Source organism: Octopus bimaculoides, chromosome 21 (genome assembly GCF_046866305.1).
Source record: "Octopus bimaculoides isolate indiv1 chromosome 21, ASM4686630v1, whole genome shotgun sequence".
Classification (NCBI taxonomy): domain Eukaryota; kingdom Metazoa; phylum Mollusca; class Cephalopoda; order Octopoda; family Octopodidae; genus Octopus; species Octopus bimaculoides.
The window spans coordinates 39,174,540-39,198,873 of record NC_142948.1 but is presented as its reverse complement, the minus strand read 5'-3'; the positions used below and the strand labels follow the sequence as shown (position 1 = coordinate 39,198,873).

Sequence of the window (24,334 nt, the reverse complement as noted above, 5' to 3'; positions counted from 1 at the left end):
GTCACTGCACTTGTCTCGTTTTTGGTTCCTACCCGTGTTTATCTATCCTGTCTGCTCATTTCTACCCTAGCAGCTTATGTCACTCACACCACCCAACTGCCCAATCTTGTCAGAAGGTGTCAAAATTGTAATGATATTTGGTTGATAACTAATTGAAGGGTGCTGAGCTTGTCTGCATTTGTTGTGCATGCATTTCTTTCTTCCTGTTTTACAATATTCTTTTAATGATGTCAGTTGTAAGATCATGCCCATGCTGGAGCAGTCTTACATTTTTATTTTATGTGCACACACACATATATACAGACATACACTAATAACAATATAGTCAACATATATATATATATAAAAAAACTTGATAAATGTTTGCCACTTAAAATACAACAGCCTTAATTAATGATACAACAACAATAGCAACAACAACAAGAAATGAGCTTACATAAATTAAAAGATAAGTTCTTCAAAAGAAGAGAAAAATATATTACAACAATTAGTAAGTTAATAATTAGTAAAAAAACAAAATGAATAAAGTATAGAAATAGAATAGACAAAAGATATATGGAGAAAAGAAACATCGGACTTTTAGATTTCAGAATTTAATGTCTAAAATCACCATCAAAAATAAAGGAGAACAAAAGAAAAACAAAAGCTGACATGGAAAACACTGTATCCTAAGGATTCCTGCCAAGTATCAAAATGCTGTCATCATGACTGCTGCTCAACAATGCTGTGTGAACAGTGGAAAGGTTCTAAGACATGTCCCACATACCATGCAAACCAAATTACCCCAAACTGTTAGAACTCATTATATATATATATAGATATATATGCTTCAGAATAAATAGTTGGTCAAGTATAGAGCATAATATGAAATTAAATAAATGACAAGGGAACGGTAAATTATGCAGTGATTATCATTTGCTTACAGACGTTTCTGCTGTACGATGTAATACACATCGAGCTGAGTGCAAGTGCATCACCTTATAGCTTCCTCAGAGCTTCAAAACTATATCTATGCATTTCACACAATGAACTTAGAAAAAAATCCTCACAGAACAAATGATGATTTTCTGCACTGAGATATTTGAAAGATTTATGTGTAAGTTTGCTTGTGCATCTAATTTCCTGTTTCATCAATGTAACTAAAGACATGCAGATGGGATTAATGTGTTTTCTTTTTTCTTTTACACAAACTGTCAAATTTAATACAAACTCCACATAACTCTAAAGTTTTAAATTCTATTGGACAATGAGGAGAAAATATTAATAAAATACACTATATGATACTATTTCAATGCTATTTCACTGAAATTTTGTGCAATTTAACGAGAAACAAGAATTTTTACAGACACCTATATTTCTTCTTAGACATGCTTGCTCACATACACACACATATATATACATCCACCAGTCATTCCCATAGATTTTAATGGCTGTCACATGATTTGTTTTGCTGAGAAATAACTAAATATACATGGACATGTTACACATAAAACATTATATTATAATTGAATGAGAATTTTTCAGATTTAATTATTTATTTCTTATCTATTTTGCTTTTTGTTTTCATAGCCAAGTTACAACACTGCCATCTGATATCAACACAAGGTGACACACTTTTTACATGAAGGTACAGACGATTGTCATACTGACACCCAGTACTAGACTGGCATTGCTTCAGCTTCCTTGCAAACACGATGAAGTTTGATAAGATCAACAGATCGATAGAGACAAAAATATATCTTAAATACCTGATCAAACCTTTATTTACAGGTTAACAAAGAAGTTCAATAAGAAGAGAGGGGGGTCAATTTTTACCTCATTAAATTAAGACAGATAGATAGACAGAGAGAGACAGCTTGAATGAATTGCTCCCATCTATCACGTTATTCTTTCATCACCATCTGAAGATAAATTCTGTAGAAAACTGATGATGACAATCATACACACAACAAAGCTTTCACGAAACATCACAAAAATGAAACAACATTTAGCTCAACGGAAGAAACGAACTGAAGAACAGCTGTTAAAGAAGCATTCACAACTTTTTCACGAAGGATATATTATATATGAATATATAAGTGTTTACTTTTAAAAATCCATTAATATATCAGCAACAAATGAGAAGAAGAAAAAAAATAAATATATACAATACACGGTAAGGAAGAATGATCATACCTTCATGGTGTTGATTTTGACATCCCTGATAAGCTAACTTAAAAGCTGAAAACAGTGATACAGATAAGAATCTATTTAAGTATTTTATGTATATATTTGTGCGTGTATATAAATATATACATCAACTCCAGTAACAAAACACGAAGATATATATATCATATATTACTGGCGGAGGGGGGCTTCAAACTGTAAAATTGTTTGTTTGTTTGTTTGGTGTCTGTATTGAAAAGATACAAATGAGTATCCCTCAATACATTCAAACAGCGCCAACAAGAAGAAAAAGAAAAGAAAATAACAAAGAAACGAAAAGAACCAAAATAACGACATTATTCTCTCCTCAATATGCTGTTATTTTATCAGAAGGCTATATTTTTTATTTATATATATATATATATATATATAAATATATGAATGTTACATATATACATGCACACAATAACAACATTTAATAAAGGATTTATAGGTGAGCTACTACAAGCTTCATGTTCAGCAGTACGGTAATTGGACAGGTTTGAAATATTTTGAGCCTAAACGATTGCAGGGTAGCATACAGCAAGTTATACAAGCCCATCCAATATCTGTACCATCCAAACATGAAACTTACAGTAGATCATAGTTAAATCCCATGTTTATTAAATGAAACTTATCTCTCGCTGGATGAGGTACTTCCTTTGTTGAACCGACCAACAATGGAACAGTCTGCTATATATTTTGGGAAAAGCTGATGATTCACTCTGCTGCTACTCAAGAGTTTCCTTCTATATGCGATCGTCCAAGATTATTCAAAATCCATCACCTGACTGAAAGATCACACATAGTAATGGAGTAAATCATCAGTTTTTGTTTTTCTTCTTTTGTACTCTTACATGGATTGAGTACTCTTTCTTTCGTACCTCCAGACGTGTGTGTGTATATATATATCAACCACCATTCACGAGTATAATAACTTAGTAGCATATACCATGCTTTCTTTAATTGCTTTAGGTGCCTGTGAAGTCACAAGCAGACACAGACTACCTCCCGGCCCCCTCATCCTTGATCCAGGATGAAACAGCTGGAGGAAAAGAGAGCTGCACCAGTATATGACTGGTACTCATTTACAGCTAAGTAGACTGGAGTAATGTGAAATGAAGTACTTTGCTCAAGGGCACAATATGCTTCCCAGTCAAGGAATTGAACTCATGGCCTTATGATCATGAGGTCAACACCTTAACCACTGGATCATGTACCTTTACATATACACACACACACACATATATATATGCATGTATGTATATTGCTAAGGTACAAACAAGTGTATCTATATATATATATATATATATATATATACACACACACACATACACACACACACACACACAGGTATAGAGTGTTTCTTCCCTCTGATTCATCATTATCAACTTGAATCTCATCAACATCAGCCTCAAAGTTATCATCATTGCCTACAATTTCTTTATGTTCAGACTCTGCATTACATTGTGCTGTTCATCTCAATTTTACTCATTTTCAACTTACAATGTCATCACTGTATGATGGAACTTTTTTAATGAATAAACAAAATGACACTTCATTGATTAATTGTCACAGAATAGTAAAACAATGTAAACATGAAAAAAAGGAGGAGGCAGTTCCCTGCTATCCTTTCATTTGTTATTATAAGTCTCAGAGCCAATCATTGACATGGTTGCGGTTTACCTACAAAAGCCAGTGTTTAGTCAAGGCCAATCCTATGTAGAACAACAAACAGGAGAAGCTGCAGTGAATCATACCTGTATTTTGAGAGTGATAGATATAATTTTCTCTGCTGCAGAGTGTGTAAATTATATACAGACCATAAGTTTCTTACAGTTTCTGTTTACCAAATCCATTCACAAGGACACTTGCCCTAGATGCCACACAGTGGAACTGAAACTGGAACCATGTGGTTAGAAAGCTAACTTCTTACCACACCTGCACACATATATAGTATAGGATGTAGTTTTACATCTGAACTACCAAATGTATGAAGCTTTATTGTAATTTAGGATACAAGTTTTACTCTATAAAATTGTAATGCCTTACAAAACTATATAATGTTTACATTCTTTTACAATTCTGCAAGGACTAAGCACTGATGTCATTGGCTGTTAATTAATAAAAACAGAAAAATCTGCTCCATTCTACAGTGACAACATTCAAATTAGTTAACAATGCCAGAATTGAGACAGACAACAGTGGAATCGAAACTGAAGAGAATTAAACTAAACTGAGAGTTAAAATGACAAGTTTGAAGGAGAAACCCCTGTCTACAGGTATGTGGGGGGGGGGGAGTGTCAGATATATTCGTAGGTTTCTTTCCAATGTTATTTAAATTAACACAAAAGATACTTTAATTGCAATATTTTTTTTTGTTTTTTATAGTTTGTTTTTGTAGCTCTATTCTTTCTCTACAACTTTAGGTTTTGAAATTTGAATAAATTTTACCTCTTTTTCAGTCATATGATGACAGAATGCCAAATGGAGGTGGGGGGGAGACAGAAAGGAAACAAGCATTTTGATCCCAAAGCTGTCAAAGACACTCAAGACATTTGTGTTGTGTGTGGAGAAGCAATGACTGAAAGAACTACACAAAAATGGTTTCCAAGTTTCAAAACAGGAAAATTCGACTTCACAGATTTGGCATCTTGCCAGCTCATTCAGTTCAACGCAGATCGATTGAATAAGTTCATCTGCAGGGATCTATGTCAGTTCACTAGGGACTTGGTCCAGCAGATGGGATCCTCTCACAAGACCACTGCCTGTGCACAGTCAATGCACCAGCTTAACAAGGCCATCCAGCTGAAACAAGCCAAAATGGCAACATTGCATATTTCTCTCCAATGCAACAAGGCTGCCTCCCACCACCACCACCGCCCACTCTACCCGAACCACATCACTAATTTGACCAAAAATACTATTTGAGAAATTGCCTTCAGATTATTAACTTTCTGATCACTTTCTGGTGATTTGTTGAACAACAATGAAAACTGAGAATGTGGCTCAGTGAATCTGAGTCAAAGCAGTAATAAGTTAGTAGAATGTTGACAAGAAGGTCTTGAACAATGAAGGAGAATATGTCATTGGATTGATTTGTTAAAATCATTAATGAAAAATAAGGATTAAAATGAATTAGGTGGGTGGACTCTGAATTTATCTGACAACTCAACACGTGTGTGTGTGTGTGTGTGTGTGTGTGTGTATATATATATATATATATATATATATATATATGTATGTATATATATGTATATATATATATGTGTATAAGCACTGAAGTTAAATCTTCATATTGACAGTAACACTTAGCAGCAGAAGATACCAAAGACTGAAAGAAAGAAAGAATGAATGAAAGAAAGAAAAGATAATAAGGGCTTCTTTTTTTGTTCCACTGAAAACACCATGACCATACAAAAATGAAAATCAATGAATCAAGGATTTTTCAAATAAACAGAAGAACGACACCAAAACAAAACAAAAAAAAAACTTAACAGAAGACGATTTACTTACAAAGCTATCAGAGGTGGGAAGAAAGACAAAAGAAAAATAACCAAAAAAAAAAAAGACATACCAATAATGGATATTAATAAATATGATATGCAGAGAGGTAGGGGAGAGGAAAAAACAGAAATCAAACAAATTGAGATTTGAAAAATTGAAACAAACAGTCAAGAACACATGTAAGATGGTTTTTTTTTAAATCGTTAATTTTTAAATATTTTTTTTTGGCTCTCGGGGTGTGTAGAAACAGCAACAGTTTGGTCGCTGACGCAACCAGTTAAAAAGTTGCTTTTTCACATACCATTGTCAACACAACATTCTGTGGGTGCACCACCTGAAATTGAAAGCAGGGTGCAGTGAGTTATCAAGAGGAGAAGATCAAACTTGTTTTTTTTTTGGTATTTTTTTGGTATTTTGCGAATAAATATCCCGACCGCGACAGTCAGTCAGTCAAAGAGAGACAAACAGACAGACAAACACTATTTCAAACACATTTAACAGCGTGTGAAACAACATCAATAAGAAGAAAAAGAAAAAAAAACTTTAAAAATGGCAAGAAGACAATTAGCTCTGTTAAACAATTTGTCAAGTTTATTTTCATTATTTTTTTCATTCACACTAGAGACACTATTACTTGAGAATAATAATAATAATGATAATATTAAAAATTAGAATAATAATAACTTTTAATCATAATGGTAATAATAATGATGATGATGAGGATGATGATAGTAATAAACAATAATGATCTTATCTAATATATGCACAAAAACCACTAATTTTTAGAGACAAGGGGGTATTAATTAGTAAAATAAATCAACCCCAGTAATTAACTAATAATTTCATTTTTAATGAGACAGACAACTGAAAATCAAACGAAATATGTCAAGGCCCTTTTGTCCATCACTTGACCAATTCTGACCTAAATAACAACAACACTACCAGTAATAGTAACAAACATAGGCACAAGGCCCGAAATGTGTGGGGAGGGAGAGAGTCCAATATTCAATGCCCCAGTGCATAACTGGTACTTTCTGCACTGAGCCCAAAAGGATGGACCTTGGCATGATTTCAATTCAGAACATAAAGAGGCATGAAATACTGCTAAGCATTTTGCCCAGCATGCAAACAATTCTAATAATAATAATAATAATAATAATAATCCTTTCTTTTAGAGGCACAAGGCTTGGGAGAGTGGGGTCAAGTGAAGACATCAACCCCAGTGCACAACTGGGATTTATTTCACTGACCCCAAAAGGATGAAAGGCAAAGTCGACTCCAATGGAATTTGAACTCAGAATGTAAAGACAAGAAATATCACATAGAATTATGTCTAGCTGAGTAATGGTTCTGCCAGCTCACTACAGTTATAATAATAATAATAATAATAATGTGTCAGGAAGACACTCAGTAAGAAATGGAAACAAAATTGAAAGAAGATGATGATAATAATAATAATAATAATAATGACAATGATGATGTTGATGATAATTTTACTGACATAATTATTATCTAATTAAAAATTTTGAAAACAATCATTTATTTTTCTCATAGACTTTCACCTCCCAAATAAACAATATTGAATTCACTCAGACAATCCAGATGGATTTATGGAAATATATACCAGGCATAGGACAGGCTGCAAAGGGGAGAAGTTTGCTTTGTGAGAATTTGGTTTCAGGTTCCAAATCCTTGTGATTCGGTAGATGGAAAAGCTTGTCATGTGTGCGTGTGTGTGTGCGCGCATGCGCATGCGTTGTGTCTCCTTGTCTTCACATAGTGTAGTAGCTGTAAATGAGTGTTACTGTTTTACAAGCAGTGCAATTCATTTTGAGTATTCTACGAGAACATGTCCAGTCATGGGGAAATATTACCTCACTCGGGAAACAGATGAGGTTTAGTGACAGGAAGGGCATCCAGCTGTAGAAAATCTGCCTCGAAAACCCCCCTCAAACATGGACGTTAAGCTAATGATGATGACAGTGGGTAATGTGGCAGTGTGATTAAGAAGTTTGCTTTGGAGCTATGAGGTTCAGAGTTCATTTCCACTGTATGGACACCACCAATTGGTGCCTTCTACCATAGTTGGAGGTTGATGTTTGTTAGTGAAATTTAGCACAGAGAAACTGGAAGAAGCCTATTGTGCATGTGTATAGCCATTTCTTGCAAAACATGTACACTGCTTGTAAACAAAGTCACCATCATACAAGTTTTGTCTGTTGTTTGTTTGCAAATCCTCCAGAGAAGCATGTCTGGCCATTTGAGCTTTACGCTGTTTGACGGTCAAGCAGGAAAGATGACTTCACTTGAAAACAGGTGAAGAGAGGGCAACAGGAAGAGCGGCTAACTGCAGAATATTCTGCCTCAACAAGTCTTGTCTGAGCCATGCAAGCATGGGAGAATAGACATTAGAACAACAATGATGAGGATGAAGATGACAAGGATGATGAAGATGATATATATTATTATAAATACATAAACTTGTAGCTTCATGCATAATTATGGGAACAATTAATTGCTCGTTATTACATTTCTAATGGTATAACCATCACTTTAACTTTCAGTTGAGTTTGAAAACAATAATCAAGTTATTACCAAATTTAGTAAAATAACTTTTTAATCATTTATTTTTTTCCATTATTAAACTCATGTCTGGAATATAACTTAACAGTTCTCAAATGGAATTAAAAATGGATGGTTTTTTTTAATAAATAAATAAATAAATGAATAAATAAATAAATATGAACATTTCAAAACAGGCAGTCATGTACGTTAGAATCAAGGGTGGCTTTAGGCATGAGGCTGGTTTTGTCAAAAGGAGTTTAAAAGACATGATTATACAGGGATGCTTGCCTCTGTGTGTGCGTGTGTGCACCTTCTCCTTCCACCTACCCCTTTTACAGCAGTGCACAATTTTGCTATTCCTATTCTTACACAGGGCTGCTGGGTAGGGTAGTTGGGTACATGCTGAATTTACCTTTTATATCCTCTCCTAACAACTGTTTAAACAATAGGCTGATCTGTTCGGCTCCATCAATTTCAATCGATGCAGTGGAACCTAAAATTTTATTGACAATATAGAGAGCAATAACAACAGCAACAACAAAATCAGGCTCTTTATATGTTTTTTCCATTCTTTTTTTTTTTTATCGTGTAAGGGAATGTAAGAGAAACACATATTTATACACATACACACAAATACATACATACTTATATATATACCCACACAAATATACACACGTGTGTATGTGTATGTGCATGTATATATATATATATATATATATATATATATATATATATATATATATATACACACACATACATATATATTTGTGTACATGTATATACTAACACATATATGTACTGGAATAATAGGTTATCTTTCAGTTATATTTAGGAAGTAAATCAGTGTAGATGTGTGTGTGTGTGGACAGTAGTGTAGTGCAAATAATGGTAGATGCATCAAGAGTAGGAGAGAGAGGGAGAGAGACAGAAAGACAAGAGACATACAGACAGAGATAGAGAAAACTGAAGAAGCGAAAGTCACAAAAAGAGAGAGAGAGAGAGAGTGAGAGAGAGTAGAGGACATGTACACAAAAGAGACAAACACACAGAGAAAGAGAGAAAGACAGATTTTTATTTATTTCTCTTAGGTTACAGAAAAGTTAGCTGCATCTCTGCTCCAAGACAATTAACAAGAACAGAGAGAGAGAGAGAGAGAGAGAGAGGAGGCAGAGGGTGGTCTACAAGGAAAATAAGTAAACGAAGACAAAATAGAAGACCCCCACCCCCACCCCTACACAGGTACAATAAATAGAATTAATAGTGGTATCTCTCATTTGACAGTGATAAAAGTGTGCAGGGTACAACTGTACTGACTGCATAAAAGTGTGAGAGAGAGAGAGAGACAGACAGACAGACAGACGGAGAATGCGCAAGATTGTGGGTGTGTGTGTGTGTAGGAGATGCAGTGAAGCATGAAACACCTGGTGTAGGATAGAGAGAGATAACTGCAGGAAAGAGAGGAAAAAAGTCAGCAATGAAGAAGCAGTAAATGTTGTTGGTGGTGTGTTTATATTAAAGCTTACTTCATGGTGTTTGTGTTATGTTATTTAGTATCCGACATTAAGAGAGGAGAACATTTCACACAGATTCACTCACTGACAACAATGATCCACACAAGAGTCTCTCAGTACAAGTTCACACCACAACCTCCTAGCAACAGAATATATCTAAATACATAGACATTTACACACACACACACACACACACACACACAAAATTACATACACCCATGCACACACACACACAGTACTCTTGTTTAAAGAAGGCCTTGAGACTTATACCACAAACACACACAAAATTGTGACAGTAACGACAGGAGGTGGAGTTCCAGGAGGGAGAAGGGGGTAAACAGTAATAAACCTAAACCATTGCTGGCAAACAAGACTTTGGATGTACATGGGGGGGATGTATATGGGTGGATGTGCATGTGTGTGTGTGTGTGAGAGAGAGAGAGAGAGAGAGAATACAGAAAGCTAAGATTAAAAGAATAAAGGACAAAGCCCCTTCCCGAGTCATGTAGATGCCTCAGGCTGGTTTCCTGGATTTTCTTGTATATATATATATATATATATATATATATATATATATATATATATATATATATATATATATATATACTCCCCACTGGATGGGACACTGGTCCGTCACAGGTACCATTCATTTTTGCCAGCTGAGTGAACTAAAGCAACATGAAGTGAAGAGATTTGATCAAAAACAAGTGTCACCCGGTTCAGGAATTGAAATCACAATCTTACGATCACAAGTCCAGCACCCTAACCACTGAGCCACGTACCTCCATGGAAAGCAAAAAATTGAAACTGAAGGAAATAAGAAAACGTAGGAAGATCGATAAAGACATAAAGAAGGGAGTGAAGGAAGCTAAGAACAAAAGACAGGAGCAGCCATTGAAGCCAGCCTTGACAACAACAACAACAACAAACAGAAGACTTTACTGAAGAATATAAACTTAGAGTAAACATCATCAAAGACAAAAGACAAAAAAAATGGGGAATAATAATAATAATTGTGGATGTTAAAGGATGATGAAGAATGCCAGAATACCTTTACAAGAAGAGACATTACAGATAAGACCTGTTTGTGTTTATATGAGATATAAAATAACATTTGGAAGGGGAGCAAGAAGCTGTCTATTGGAGCAGAGCCACCCGTTTCTACTTCTCCACCCCTGTTTTGTCTCACATCACTCTCACATCATGTATGCGATGGGAGGGTGGAAGGGAAGGAGGGGGCCTCTGTGTGGACAGAAACTTTGTTAAAAATAGAAGTCAAAGAAATTTCTTGCAAATCGACCCCTCTTTACACCATCTTGAAAATAAAAGGAACAACAACATTGGTTGGACATCGTAGTAGTCTGTGGCACATTGTCAGGCAAGATGGGAGAGTCATGGTTGGATTAGGAAGCCAGTGATCATAACAGGTTTCTTTTCAGCCAGAACTGACCCAGGTCTAAACAACAACAAGATTGTGTATGAGGAAAACCCGAGCCAGGAAGGGAAACTCTAGGTAGTCATTCAAGCAAGCAGCTAGAAACAACAACCAATATCACTCCTCAAATTACATCTTGCTATCATTAAGACAAAATAAGGAAAAGAAAAAGGAGAGAGAGAGAGAGAGAGAGAGATTGGTTGATGTCTCAATATATAAACAGACCCAAAGGTTCACTCTGGAACATTTTTAACCATAAGTTGGTTCAACCAAGATTCGATTCCTCATCTTCATCAAATGATCTCAAGAAGGCAATCAAGCCAAAACTTCAAAGTCAGTCAACTTTTCTCCTGTATGTTTGAAATATGCATGAAATACACACACACACACACACATACTTATACATACACACCACACACACACATGCATATACTCCCCTACTTATCTCCTTTGGATAATTGAGGTCTAGTTCTGTATGCATATACACATACATACAGTCACACACACACACTCAGTCACATACAATTGTCTCTGCTCTCCAGAACCCACCAGCTTACAACCCACCTTTCTTTCTTTCTTTCTCTTATACAAATATTTTCCACTCTGATTCATGCTAACTCTCACCGTCATTAACCTCCTAATTATAGCCGTTATTTTTGTCACTCCATATCAGAAAGAGAAAAGCCTGGAAGGCACACCACAGCAGACAGCCTTGAACAATATAGTAATCCGTACGACCTTATATCAAAAGAGCTGCTTTTGCAGCCACATGGTTTTGGATTCAGTCCCACTCTGCAGAACCTTGGGGAAGGGTCTGCTTATATAGAACCAGGCTGACCAATGCTTTGTGAGTGAATTTCATAGGTGGAAACTGAAAGAAGCCTATTGTGTATATATACATATGACAGAACTTATGGAAAATGCTTTGGTCAGTCAGAAAGTTAAGCAAAACAAAGCAAAACGAAAGTGGAATTTTAAATTTCTCTTCACATCTTCTCTACATCCACCTGGTTACCATATTTAAAGGCATCTGAGATATAATTTTCCCTCAAAAGAATGTCTCAAAAACATCCCCTTTGGGTTCAATATACAAACATGCTTTAAGGCACTAAAGACGTTTTTTTCCCTGAGTAAGTGTTCCTGAAATTGGGGCACATCAAATATGCCCATGTGTCCTTTGTGCCATCAAATATGATATACACCATTCCCCCAGCAGCAGCAGAAGCAGCAGCAGCAGAAGCAGCAGCAGTGGTGGTGGTGGTAGAAGTGGGTGGTTTTGTGCTTACTCTATGCACGTGTGGTCTCGTCCACCAACAGACATTCAAACACATGCATCATCTGGTACAGTTTATCTTTACTATTAAAGCAACACTCTTTTTTAGCTGTTGTTATTTTTTGTTGCCATATTAACACTTCTCTAACATCCTGCCACTCATCCCGAACCATGACTTTGGAGGTTTTTTTTTTTTTTTTACTTGTTTTGGGATGGGGAGGGATGCTTCTTCCAGAGCAAACACAGCCTATAATTAAAGTTAATTATACCAAGCTAGCTAGCTAGCACAAGCAGCATTAATTAAATCTAATTACAGACAGATAACTATTCTTACATATATATATATTTATAACCCCTAAAATTAGCCTCCTTCACCCGTCTCGTTAGGCACTGAATATTTTACTGACATCATCTATCTATTTATCTGTCATATCAGATGTAGCACGACCCCTATGAAAGTGCCCGAACAGACTCCGATGAACTTGTGGAACAGCGAGAGCTTCATTGCCTTCATAAAGTCATGCAATGCAGATCACATTCAGTTATCGAATGCTCAGAATGTATCACGGTTGGTTTGTTGGGGATTGAAGACCACAGAACAAGCAGAAACCTCATCCCTGTGTTGCCAGTGTCAAGCAAAAGTTTGGCAGTTCTAGGCAGCTTATCATTTAAGTTGATTAAGATATGACTTTAGAATGTGATGTCCACATGTCTTGATTTTCCAAGACCATTTACAAACAATAGGCCCCATGCCCCAACAGAATGCTTCAGGACGGTTAATTTGCCCTGTTACTTTTTAATCTTATTTTAATTTTCCAGTTTGTTTTTATGTAAATTTCATACCTATAATGAATATCCACACAATAACGGTTTCGAATTTGGCAGAGCCAGCAGTTTTGGAGGAGGAGGAGGATTACATCAACCTCAGTATTTGACTGGTACTTATTTCAGTGACCCCCCCCCCCCAAAGAAACGCGTGCACACACACACAATAACAAACAAACACACAATCTGTATGTGTGTTTATTATTGGCACAATGACTCCCCACACCCAGCTACAACAAAATCGGTTCCAACACACAAGTTCACATCAAGAATCTTGCAAACTAAATATAAAAACGAAATATTTTATGTAAATGTCTTTTTTTATACAAGTTCTCCAGTACATCTTTCATTTAACCCTTCAGCATTTGAACTGGCCTTCTCTAGCTCAAACATTCTTCTTTCAGTCAGATCCAGCCCCTCACACCTACTCTTCAATGTCATTCTAAAAATAAACAACTCAAAATCTTGAAATTACAAGATAATGCATGATTAATTCAAAACAAAGTGAATAAATAAGCATTACATTTGACTGAGGAATATCTGAATGCTAAACGGTTAAAATTTGCTTATTGAAATTTTTCATCATGCCATTTGCAAATTTTTCAGACACCAGTTTCACGCTTATAGAGGTTGTGATTATAGCCATCTTGTGTTAATTTTTTTCCAGTACATGATCAATAATTCATATTGCCATACATAAAAGAACATACAATATACACATATATATATATGTATGTGTATGTATGTGTGTGTGTATATATATATATATATATATATATATATATATATATATATATATGTATGTATGTATATATTTGTGTGTGTATGTATCTGTGTTAACCAAGATCTTTTCCTGCCCTAGTTGCATATTGCAAAAAAAAAAACAAAAAAAAAAGAGAGAAAAAGAGATCATTCCTAACTGAAGTTTAAGGTCATACTGAGACGAGACATTGGCTGTAATGTGTGGAAAGTTGGTTGAATGGTCAAGGTGATGGGTTTAAGGACCAAGTGCAGACTGGGGTTGTGCTGATGCATGGCTGAAGTGCTGGGTTACAAGATGAGGTCATCGGCTAAGATCGTTAAGGTCAGGTCTTCAAGGTGCTGTGTTTATGGACTGTAGACCATCACAGATTTAAAACTGTTTCGCTAAATAAATATATGACCTAATAATAATAATAATAATAATATTAATAACAATAATAATTATTATTGCAAAATTGAAGAGACATACAAAACACGAAGAGACTAAGATCATTATGGTCAGATCAACAAGATATGTTTATGAACTGTACATCACAGATTTAAAACTGTTTTGCTAAATAAATATATAACCCAATAATAATAATAATAATAATATATTATTAAAGAGGTGAATAGACATTCAAAACATTACGGGACTGAGACTTAGGAAATGTCAGAGCAGTGGGAAGGAAAGCTCAGAGGAGGAAGAAGAGACAAAAAAAAAAGAGAAGGTAAAAAAAAAATGTCAGTAAAAGTTAGTTATCAATGTGCAAACACTTAATTATAATTACTTGCTAAAATGCAAAGTCTTAATTAGTTATTAAAATGCAAATAGATTCTCTCACGCTCTCTCACTCTCTTACATAATCAATGACTTGGTCCACGATTTTATTAGTTTGTTAAAAAACATCATTGTTAGAAGCACGATAGGGTTTAGTGGTAATTTCCTGTTGTTAATTAAATCTATGGCTTTTATAGTACAGTGTTATTATGTTATATAATATGTGTATATATAATAGGCTAAAGGATCTCATGCTAAGTGAAGGACATCTCCCAGGACGTGAATACTCACTTGACAAATTTTCATCTTTTATACTATACGTTTTACTATTGCTTTTGCCTGTCTTGCCACCACGTAAGAGACTACGACTCTCACCTGGGCTGGAAAACATAAGCTGCAAAGAATCTCTTCTCGTGCGTCCAGGAATATCTTCCAGAAGGTCTTGACATCCAACCAGTCTGCAGAGGAACAAAAAAAAAATCCACCTTACAACCAGTGTTGGTTTGTTTACATCCTAATAACTTAGCATTTTCGCAAAAAGCAACCATAGAATAACAAATATCAGACTTTGGGGAAAAAAAAGAAAAAATTATTGGGGTTAGTTTGTTCAACTAAAAAAAAAAAAATAAAAATAAAAAACTAAGGCGATGCCCCAGCATGACCACAGTGCAATGACTGAAACAAGTAAAAAACAAAGGACAATAATCAAATAAAAGACTGACCTGACTTCCAGGGTTCCAGTCAATGCTGCTGCTTTGGAGAAATTACTGTTAAACTGTATGACTCGTTTGTCCTTGTTTCCTGATTGGGGGCTGCATGCTTGAAGCTCGGCTTTTAACAGTTGGGCACGCGCTGAATTTGGTTCCATCTCCTCAAGGCGCCGATTCAGGGATATTTCCAGCAGCTCCAGCTTTTGGTTGGATTCTGCTAAGCTGTGCTGAGCCTGTTTTGCAATGAAATTGTATATGAAGACCATATGATAATGATGATTGTGTGTGTGGGGGGGGGGGGGTATATATATATATATATATATATATATATATATATATATATATATATATATACATATACAGACATACAAGTACGTGTGTGTGGAGAGAGAGAGAGAGAAATGTGGTCTAGTGTCTAGGGCAGTGGCTCCCAACCTTTTCACTACCAAGGACCCCTTTTTATTTAAATGAGCTTTCCCACAGACCCCTTTTGATATGCTTATATTCTTATATATATATATATCGTCGTCGTCGTCGTTTAACGTCCGCTTTCCATGCTAGCATGGGTTGGACGATTTGACTGAGGACTGGTGAAACCAGATGGCTACACCAGGCTCCAATCTGATTTGGCAGAGTTTCTACAGCTGGATGCCCTTCCTAACGCCAACCACTCAGAGAGTGTAGTGGGTGCTTTTATGTGTCACCCGCACGAAGGCCAGTCAGGCGGTACTGGCAACGGCCACGCTCATCTCGCTCGAGAAACCTCATGTGTCACCCACACAAGAGCCAGTCCAGGGGCACCGGCAACGATCTCGCTCGAAAATCCTACAACCCCACACAAGAGCCAGTTCAGGGGCACCGGCAACGATCTCGCTCAAAGAAATTCATGTGTCACCCGCACAAGAGCCAGTCCAGGGGCACTGGCAACGATCTCGCTCATATATATATATATATATATATATATATATATATATATATATATATATATATATATATATATATATATATATATGTATGTATGTATTATGTATGTATGTATTATGTATGTATATTGGGTCATCCCATAAATAATGCAGTTTTTTTCATACTTCTTCTATTTTTCAAAATTAAGATAAACAAAGTTCTTTTTTAATCTAAAATATACTCTCTTTCATTTTCTACAATACTCTTCCATCTATCTGGTAGACTTGCAAGGCCCCTCTTTCAAAATTCACCTGTCTGTGATGAAAAATACTCCCCCAGTACTGTTCTGACTTTGTCTACAGGGTTCATATTTTGTCCATCCAAAAAAATTACCTTGAAGTTCTTCAGTAATACAGCTCATCTGATGATGGGCCATGCTTAGGTTACACATACCAAGTCTATTCAACATAGAGGCACCCTCATCATTTCAAGATTTCTTCATGTGCAGCCTCTCAATAAGTGGACAAGAAAAAAGCCATTCTTACCTCTTGTAGAGCTTTTTTGTCTGGAGTTTTGGAATTTTGCAGCAGTTTGATGACATTCTTGGCACCCTCCATCACAGCAGATTCTATCTTGTTGTGGTGTCGCAACTCTTCAATTCTGAGTTCTAATGGAGAATGCACTTCTGTTTGCTGACCTAGAATAATGAAATTTAAATGTTTTGAAATGAGTTTTTGCCCCATTTTTTTGTTTTGGGATACGAATAGACATTTGACTGTGTACAAGCATGTGTACACACACACACACACACACACACACACACACACACACTACAACACATAATATATGTATATCATGTATTTCTGTATATCTTTTCTTGGTTTATTTACAGAACCTGCAATGGGATTTGAACTCAAAACATAAAGGACAAGAAAATATGCCACTAAGCACTTTCTCTAACATTTTAATCATTCTGCCAGCTTGCTGATAATAATAACAATTTCTTTTATTCGTTGCAGGGACATCAGATAAAGAGGGCATTGCAAGAATGCTTCAAATGTGTTGCTAATCCTCAACTACTGTTTCCAAGCAAGGTAATATTTCTCCATGGCTGGACATGTTTTCCATGGAAGACTGGAAATAAACAAGATCACTTCTATGATGCTTTACAACCATCACATAATGTCTAGACAAGGGCATACACACACAACAGGCTTTTTTCCATTTGTGTCTACCAAATCCACTCACAAGGTTTTGGTCAGCCCTTGGCAATTAAAGTAGAAGACACTTGCCCAAAGGGCTGCACAGTGGGGCTGAACCCAAAACAACATGCTTCTTGACAATGCTGCAATGCTTGTGGCTGTGTGGTAAGAAGCTTGCTTCCCAACCACATGGTTCTGGGTGCAGTCCTACTGCGTAACACCTTCTACTATAGCCTCAGGTCGACCAAAGCCTTGTGAGTGGATTTGGTAGATGGAGACTGAAAGAAACCTGTCGTATATAAATATATGTATGTGTGTCTGTGTTTGTCATCCTACCATCACTTGACAATTGATGTTGGTGTGTTTGCGTCCCCCGTAACTTAGCAGTTCGGCAAAGGAGACTGATTGGGGTCAATTTGTTCTATTAAAGGCAGTGCTCCAGCATGGCCACAGTCAGATGACTGGAACAAGTAGAAGAATATATATAGTTATAATAAATATTTAATACATACATACACATATATAAATATATGTATTTCTAAACATTTAATTTTCTGTAAAATGTTAAACACACAAACGGAAAAAAGAGAAAAAAAAAAACTCAAACAATAGATGCATGATGTTTAAACAAAAATAACTGGTTATAAAGCCTGACGTAAAATATGTTTTGCAAATAAAATGTTAACTTAACGAAGTAGAAATTGATAGGAGATGACAGAAAGAAAAAAGAAAAGAAGAAAAGAAAAAGAAAGAAAGGAAGATAAGATGGATGTTAAACAGGTTCTGCAAGAAAATATTTCATAGTGCGTTATTTTGTGGTTTAAGCTTCATCATATGCACCTGTATGTGTGTGTGTGTGTGTTTTATACATACATATATGTATATATACACATATATATGTATACACACACATGAATATGTGTGTGTGCAGTCAGCATACACACACTATCTATATATGTATATACATATGTATAAATGTGTGTGTATGCATGTGAGCATACACACACAAAGTTTCAGTCCATAATGATATAAAAAGAAGAAAAAAGACGAATAAGAAAGAGCGTCTTTATGTCATTAATCTTAACTAAAGATTGATGAATGAAACTGCTCACTTGATCATATCTTCCTCATCCCCACCTCCTACCATCACACAGTAGCACCTCCCAACACTCCACCCCCACCACACACTGTTCAAAACCAAATGGAGGAAGAAATCAATCGTATGTTATTGCCGTTCTCCAATCGAAATAATGGTTTCAGCCGTGAGAAAGCCGTCCGACCAACAATGGCCTGTTATTAGATCAGTACTATTAATCATGATAGATAGCCAAGTTTGAAATCTCCCAAGCAATGTAAAGGTTCCAACTGAATACCTGTCAATGCTTTCAGATCAGAGATCTATAAACGAACATTGGTCGGTCAGTAGCCAGGTTAGGAAATAAATGATAGGCAAAGGGGCAGGTATGGGCACATGGGTAAGAGGGTCACTTTGTAATCAAATGCTTCTGGGTTCAGTTCCACAGCAAGGTGATGGAACCATTACAGCTCCTGGCCAACCAAAGCTTTGAAGTGGATTCTGGAAGATGGAAACTGAAAGAAACCAGTTGCTGTCATCATCATCATCATCATCATCATCATTTAACGTCCTTTTTCTCCATGTCAGCATGAGTTGGATGAGTTGACAAGAACAGACAAACCAGAGGGCTTTGTTGTCTGCTCAGGCATGGTTTCCACATCTGCATGCCTTTCCTAACACGAACCACTTTACAGTGGCACCAGCACTGGTGAGGTCATCAAGTACCTACAAGATGAGACCCCTCAACTGAGTGGGGTATATAGACAGGAGGAATAAGAAACTGTGATGGTGTGTTCTTGTTTTGACAGTTTTAAAGTGACCATCACTACCAAACAAATGACGTTGTTCAAATAACCAGTATTTGATGTCTGGCCATGAGGAAATATTACCTTGCTTGGAAACAGATGGCGGCTGGTGACAAAAAGGGCATCCAGCTGTTAAAAAACCTGCCTCAAGAATATTCTAGCTGCTGAATATTCAAAGTGCCTCTCACATTTACTCTATGATGTCATTCTAAAAATAAATAATTACTTCATCAAAATCTTGAAGCTACAAAATAATGCATGATTAACCTTTCGCATGCTGTAGGTGCATTATGTCACTGTATGAGTTCTCTCCCCTGTAGCTGCAGGGCAGTGACAAGGAAACAATTCTAGAGTAATACAGTGTGCTAAAGGTTAATTCAAAACAATGTGAATAAACAAGCCTTACATTTGACAGAATAATTTGAATGCTGAAAGGTAAAGCATTTTGTCCAACATGCTCATGGTTTGGCCAACTTGCTGCCTTAATAATAATAAAAATGATAATAATAATGAAATGAATTGAAGAATAAAAGAATTACCAGCTGATTGTGAAGTTGCATCTTGTGCCGCTTTCAATGTTTGCATGCGAATAATTTCAATTTTAAATTTGGCGTCGGACAACATCTGCTGTGCTTCAGCCAGAAGCTTCTTGTCTCGTGATGAACCAGTACTATACATAGTAATCATATTTTCAGCACCTTGTTTCACCTGCGGAAAATAGAAAAGACATGAATGTGGGGGTGGGATGCAAACATTTTAGTGTTTATAATTCTGATGGCACTGGAAAATATTGAGGTTTGATAACCCTTTCGATACAAACTTACCAACATAATGTCACTGCTATTGTTCAAATAGTTTCAATGTGATATAGTGTAGTGCAAGATTGTTGAAGAAAAGAATGGTTAGAAAGAGGAATATGAGCCATGCCATGTAAACATTTGTGAAGAACAAAAGATGATAATCAAAATCTAAACATTATTATTTCTCTTTTGTTGCAATGAGAAAGAAAAAAAAATTCACAATTGCAGCAAGAAATTTATAAAGTAATCTATAGAATTTTAAATATAGACCCTATAATTAGTAGAGCAATTTTAAATGAAACCTGTAATTATTATGCCATCAATGTTCCTATTTTAATTATGTTTGATATATTGAGGAAAAAACCAATGAAGAAAAACAAAAACAAAAACAAATGATTCCACTGAGATGGAAACAAAACCTTCAAACACAGAGAGGCTTTCTTTTTGTTTTTGTTTTTAAGATACAATGGTAAGCTATTGATGAAGACATTCAAATTAAAGATGAAATCAAAACTGGATATCAAGATATGTTGTTGTTGTTAACCGTTTTGTTGTTATCCTGTTTCTGTTGAAAGACACTTCGCTTGTTTCAATTAATTTGAAAATAATGAAGCAGATAATAAAATAACTTTGTCAATAACAATGTGGCATTTCAAACAACATAAAGCAACAAAGAATTCTGATAGAAGGTAGAAATCAGGGTCAGTCTGAGGCAAGTTGGTAACAAAAGTGTTAAAATAATCTTAACGCATTCATTGAAGTCCTAAGCATTAGAAAGAAACTTCATATCATCATCATTTTTAACCCTTTTGTTACCAACCCGGTTGAAACCGGCTCTGGCTCTGTAGTACAAATGTTTTGTTTTCATAAGTTTTGAATTAAAATCTTCCACCAAACCTTAGTCACAATTTATGTTCCTAACACTAGCTTAATGACAACGAAGTTACTTTACTAAATTCTTTGTTATATTTAAAAGTAATTGAAAGAAACACAGAACATCTCAACAGAAATACAGTAACGAATATACATGTAAACATACACACACACACACACACACACAGATATATATAAACATATATATGTGTGAGTATATAACAACAATTAACCAACAAAATTCCTTTTTGTATGTACAACAAAGAATGACAGGATAGTCATGCCTGGAATGCTTTTGATCATAGGTCTGCTCAGTAAAGTTTGACCTTGGGCTAAACAACAGTGTGTGTGTGTGTATGTGTATGTGTGTGTATGTGTATGTGTGTGTGTGTGTGTGTGTGTGTGTGTGTGTGTGTGTGTGTGTGTGTGTGTGTGTGTGCGTGTGTGCATGTGCATATTGATCATTCAATCTAACACTTACTTGGTGTGTGGAAGAATTTCCATTGAAAACATTTCAAAATTTCACAAAAAAACTCCAGTCAAGATTAGACTCCACGGCAGAAGTCATTCCCAGAATTGAAATTTTAGGCAGGTTAAGTGAAAACAATGAAAGAAAAACTATCCAAAAGCTATTTGCTAAGAGGATCCTCCGGCAGAGAAGGTAACATTAAATTCCGCTTATGAAATACGGTATATGTTTAGAACATCCACTGTACCGTTTCTTTTGGTAAACTATTGAATGATGTTTCAAGGAGAGAAGAGAAAAAAAAAAATGATAAGTAAATAAAGATGGAAAAAACCCCAAAAAAACATCCGATTACCATCAAATGTAGGAAAAGCTGCTGCCAAGGAAAAAAAGTCGATATTGACAAAAATTTATTTTTAAAACAAATTTCAAAGAAGATACATTATTATGGGCCACTTTCTGATTCCCAAAAGCATACAAGAAGTACACATGCACACACACACATTACATTTATACACACAAATACATCATGTGTGTGTGTGTGTGTGTGTGTGTGTAGTGTGTGTAAATAGAGAGAGAGAGAGAGAGAGAGAGAGAGAGAGAGAGAGAGAGAGACCAATAGTATAATGAAATCAATTACTGATTGTCTTTTAAGATTTTTACTCCATCAATCAATTTAGATAGTTTGGAGGAAGGAAGCTGTTTTGAAAGGAAGAAAGCAAAGGAAAAAAGGAAAAGGATAGGATATAAATAGTTAAAGGAATTGCGTAGAAATGGGAATAAATGGTGAAGGAAAAGTAGAGGAAGAGAGTAAGAGATTATGATAAGAGAAGAATAAGAAAGACGGTGAGAGAGAGGGGGGGTAAGAAAAAATGAGACAACAGAAAGAGGGGGAAAGGAAAGAGAGGAAGAGAGAAAATACAGAGGGGAGAGAGAAAGGGAGACAAAGGGTAGATGTGAGATAGATCATCATCATCATCATCATCATCATCTACATCATCACCAACACCGTCATCAAAATCACTACTACCACCATCATCATCATCATCTTCATCATCATTATCATTTAAGTCCACTTTTCATGCTAGTATGGGTTGGATGGAGAGATGACAGAGCAGATACGAGAGAGAGAGAGAATAAACTAGAAGACAGGAGAGAGAATACAGGAGCAAAGAGAGAATAATGGAGGAGGAGAAAAAGAAGAGGAGGAGGAGGAGAGAAACAGAAGAGGAGGAGAAAAGAAGAGGAGGAGGAGAGAAACAGAAAAAAGAAATGTTAAATAAGATTTCTACTGCAACGGCTTTAAGAATATTATTCCAGTGTGTTACATCATTAAAAGGAATAATCTATTAATGATTGCACTTAACCCAGGTAGAATTTATCAATAAACAGCTGCTCTAATTGCTAACATCTAGGGAATGAATGCATGTATGTATAGCAACTTTCTGTTTAGTCTTCAGGAAAAAAGGAAAAAGAAGAAAAAGTCTGTTAAGGAATTTTTAGAAACAGTATTCATACAATACTCCAAAGATATAATTTTCTCTGCATACAACAAGAAAATAGAAGTGTTGAAAAAAAAAAAAGAAAAAATATATTAATTAGGCACAGGTAATAGCTGTGTGGTTAGGATGCTCAATTTGCAACCATGTGGTTTTGGGTTCAGTCTCAATGCATGGCACCCTGAACAAGTGTCCTCTACCATAGCCTCGGACACAAGCTGAACAATGTGAGGGAAATTCGTGGATGGAAACTGTGTGGAAGCCTATTATATATCAGTATCAGTTCCTCTTGTGTTCTTGAGCACATCAGGCAGAAAGCTGATGCCACTAGTTTCTAGTGGCTGCAGTTTTCTCTACATCCACCCTTGACCATTCTCATGTCATTTATGGAGTTTATACATACATACATACATACATGCATACATACATACAGGTATGGTGATGTAAACAGGAAAAATAGAACTCAAAATATGAATATTTTCATAATTATTTTAGTTGAAGTAACAGAGTGACATGCGTTGGCATTGGTTTTGATGTATGAGGATCTGACAACCTACACCTTCTTTGTCAATCATAATGTTTAAGTTGAATGTGACATTTGAGTCACACCAACAATTTGCAAAGAAGCCCACAGATGTTGCAAGAATGAGGACTGTATAATTTAATATCATCTGGATAATAACCTTATAGCATGCTTCTCAAAGCACCTCCATGTATATCAGCTACCATATGCTATCATACAGCAGGAATTCTCCTTTTATTGGATATACATGTAAAAATCCATTTATATTCGCAGAATTCATACAAAAAAATTATAATACAAGATGGAATGAACAGGCTTTAATTCAAACCACAACAATTGTTTCTGTGAACTAGCATCAGCTGTTAGTTGCTAAGTGTCTCACATACTGTATATAATCTATATATATATAAATATTGTATAAATATGACGCAGCAATGGTTGTGTACCTGCATGTTATCAGGTGAGTGGCTCTGAGAACACTCTAACGCAGAGAAAGAGTTGTTGTCCTTGTTTTGACATTGCACGATAGTTGTGAGTGAATGCCACTGTCAAACAAGCAGTGACATTCATTTTCAATATTCTTTCTAAACGTGTCTGGCCATTGAGAGATATTGGCTTGCTTGGAAACAGGTAAAAGCCGGTGACAGGAAGGGCA

General features: G+C 35.7%; 1 protein-coding gene across 13 annotated transcripts in view; it reads right to left on the bottom strand.

The window, feature by feature from the left end:
• Positions 1 to 24,334, bottom strand: part of LOC106867289 (serine/threonine-protein kinase N2) — a 133,209-nt gene that overhangs the window by 23,814 nt on the left and 85,061 nt on the right. For 2 of the 13 annotated variants that reach the window (XM_089339190.1, XM_089339192.1), the window contains exons 4-10: positions 20,058 to 20,226; positions 16,981 to 17,132; positions 15,545 to 15,765; positions 15,114 to 15,280; positions 8,669 to 8,749; positions 5,993 to 6,025; positions 2,176 to 2,220 (exon numbers count right to left, since the gene is read on the bottom strand). In XM_089339190.1, the coding sequence (XP_089195316.1) occupies positions 2,176 to 2,220; positions 5,993 to 6,025; positions 8,669 to 8,749; positions 15,114 to 15,280; positions 15,545 to 15,765; positions 16,981 to 17,132; positions 20,058 to 20,226 (868 nt within the window). Of the gene's footprint in view, positions 1 to 2,175; positions 2,221 to 5,992; positions 6,026 to 8,668; positions 8,750 to 15,113; positions 15,281 to 15,544; positions 15,766 to 16,980; positions 17,133 to 20,057; positions 20,227 to 21,672; positions 21,791 to 24,334 lie in introns of those variants that run through there. The other 11 variants (XM_089339194.1, XM_089339199.1, XM_089339191.1 and 8 more) reach the window with 6 other exon arrangements.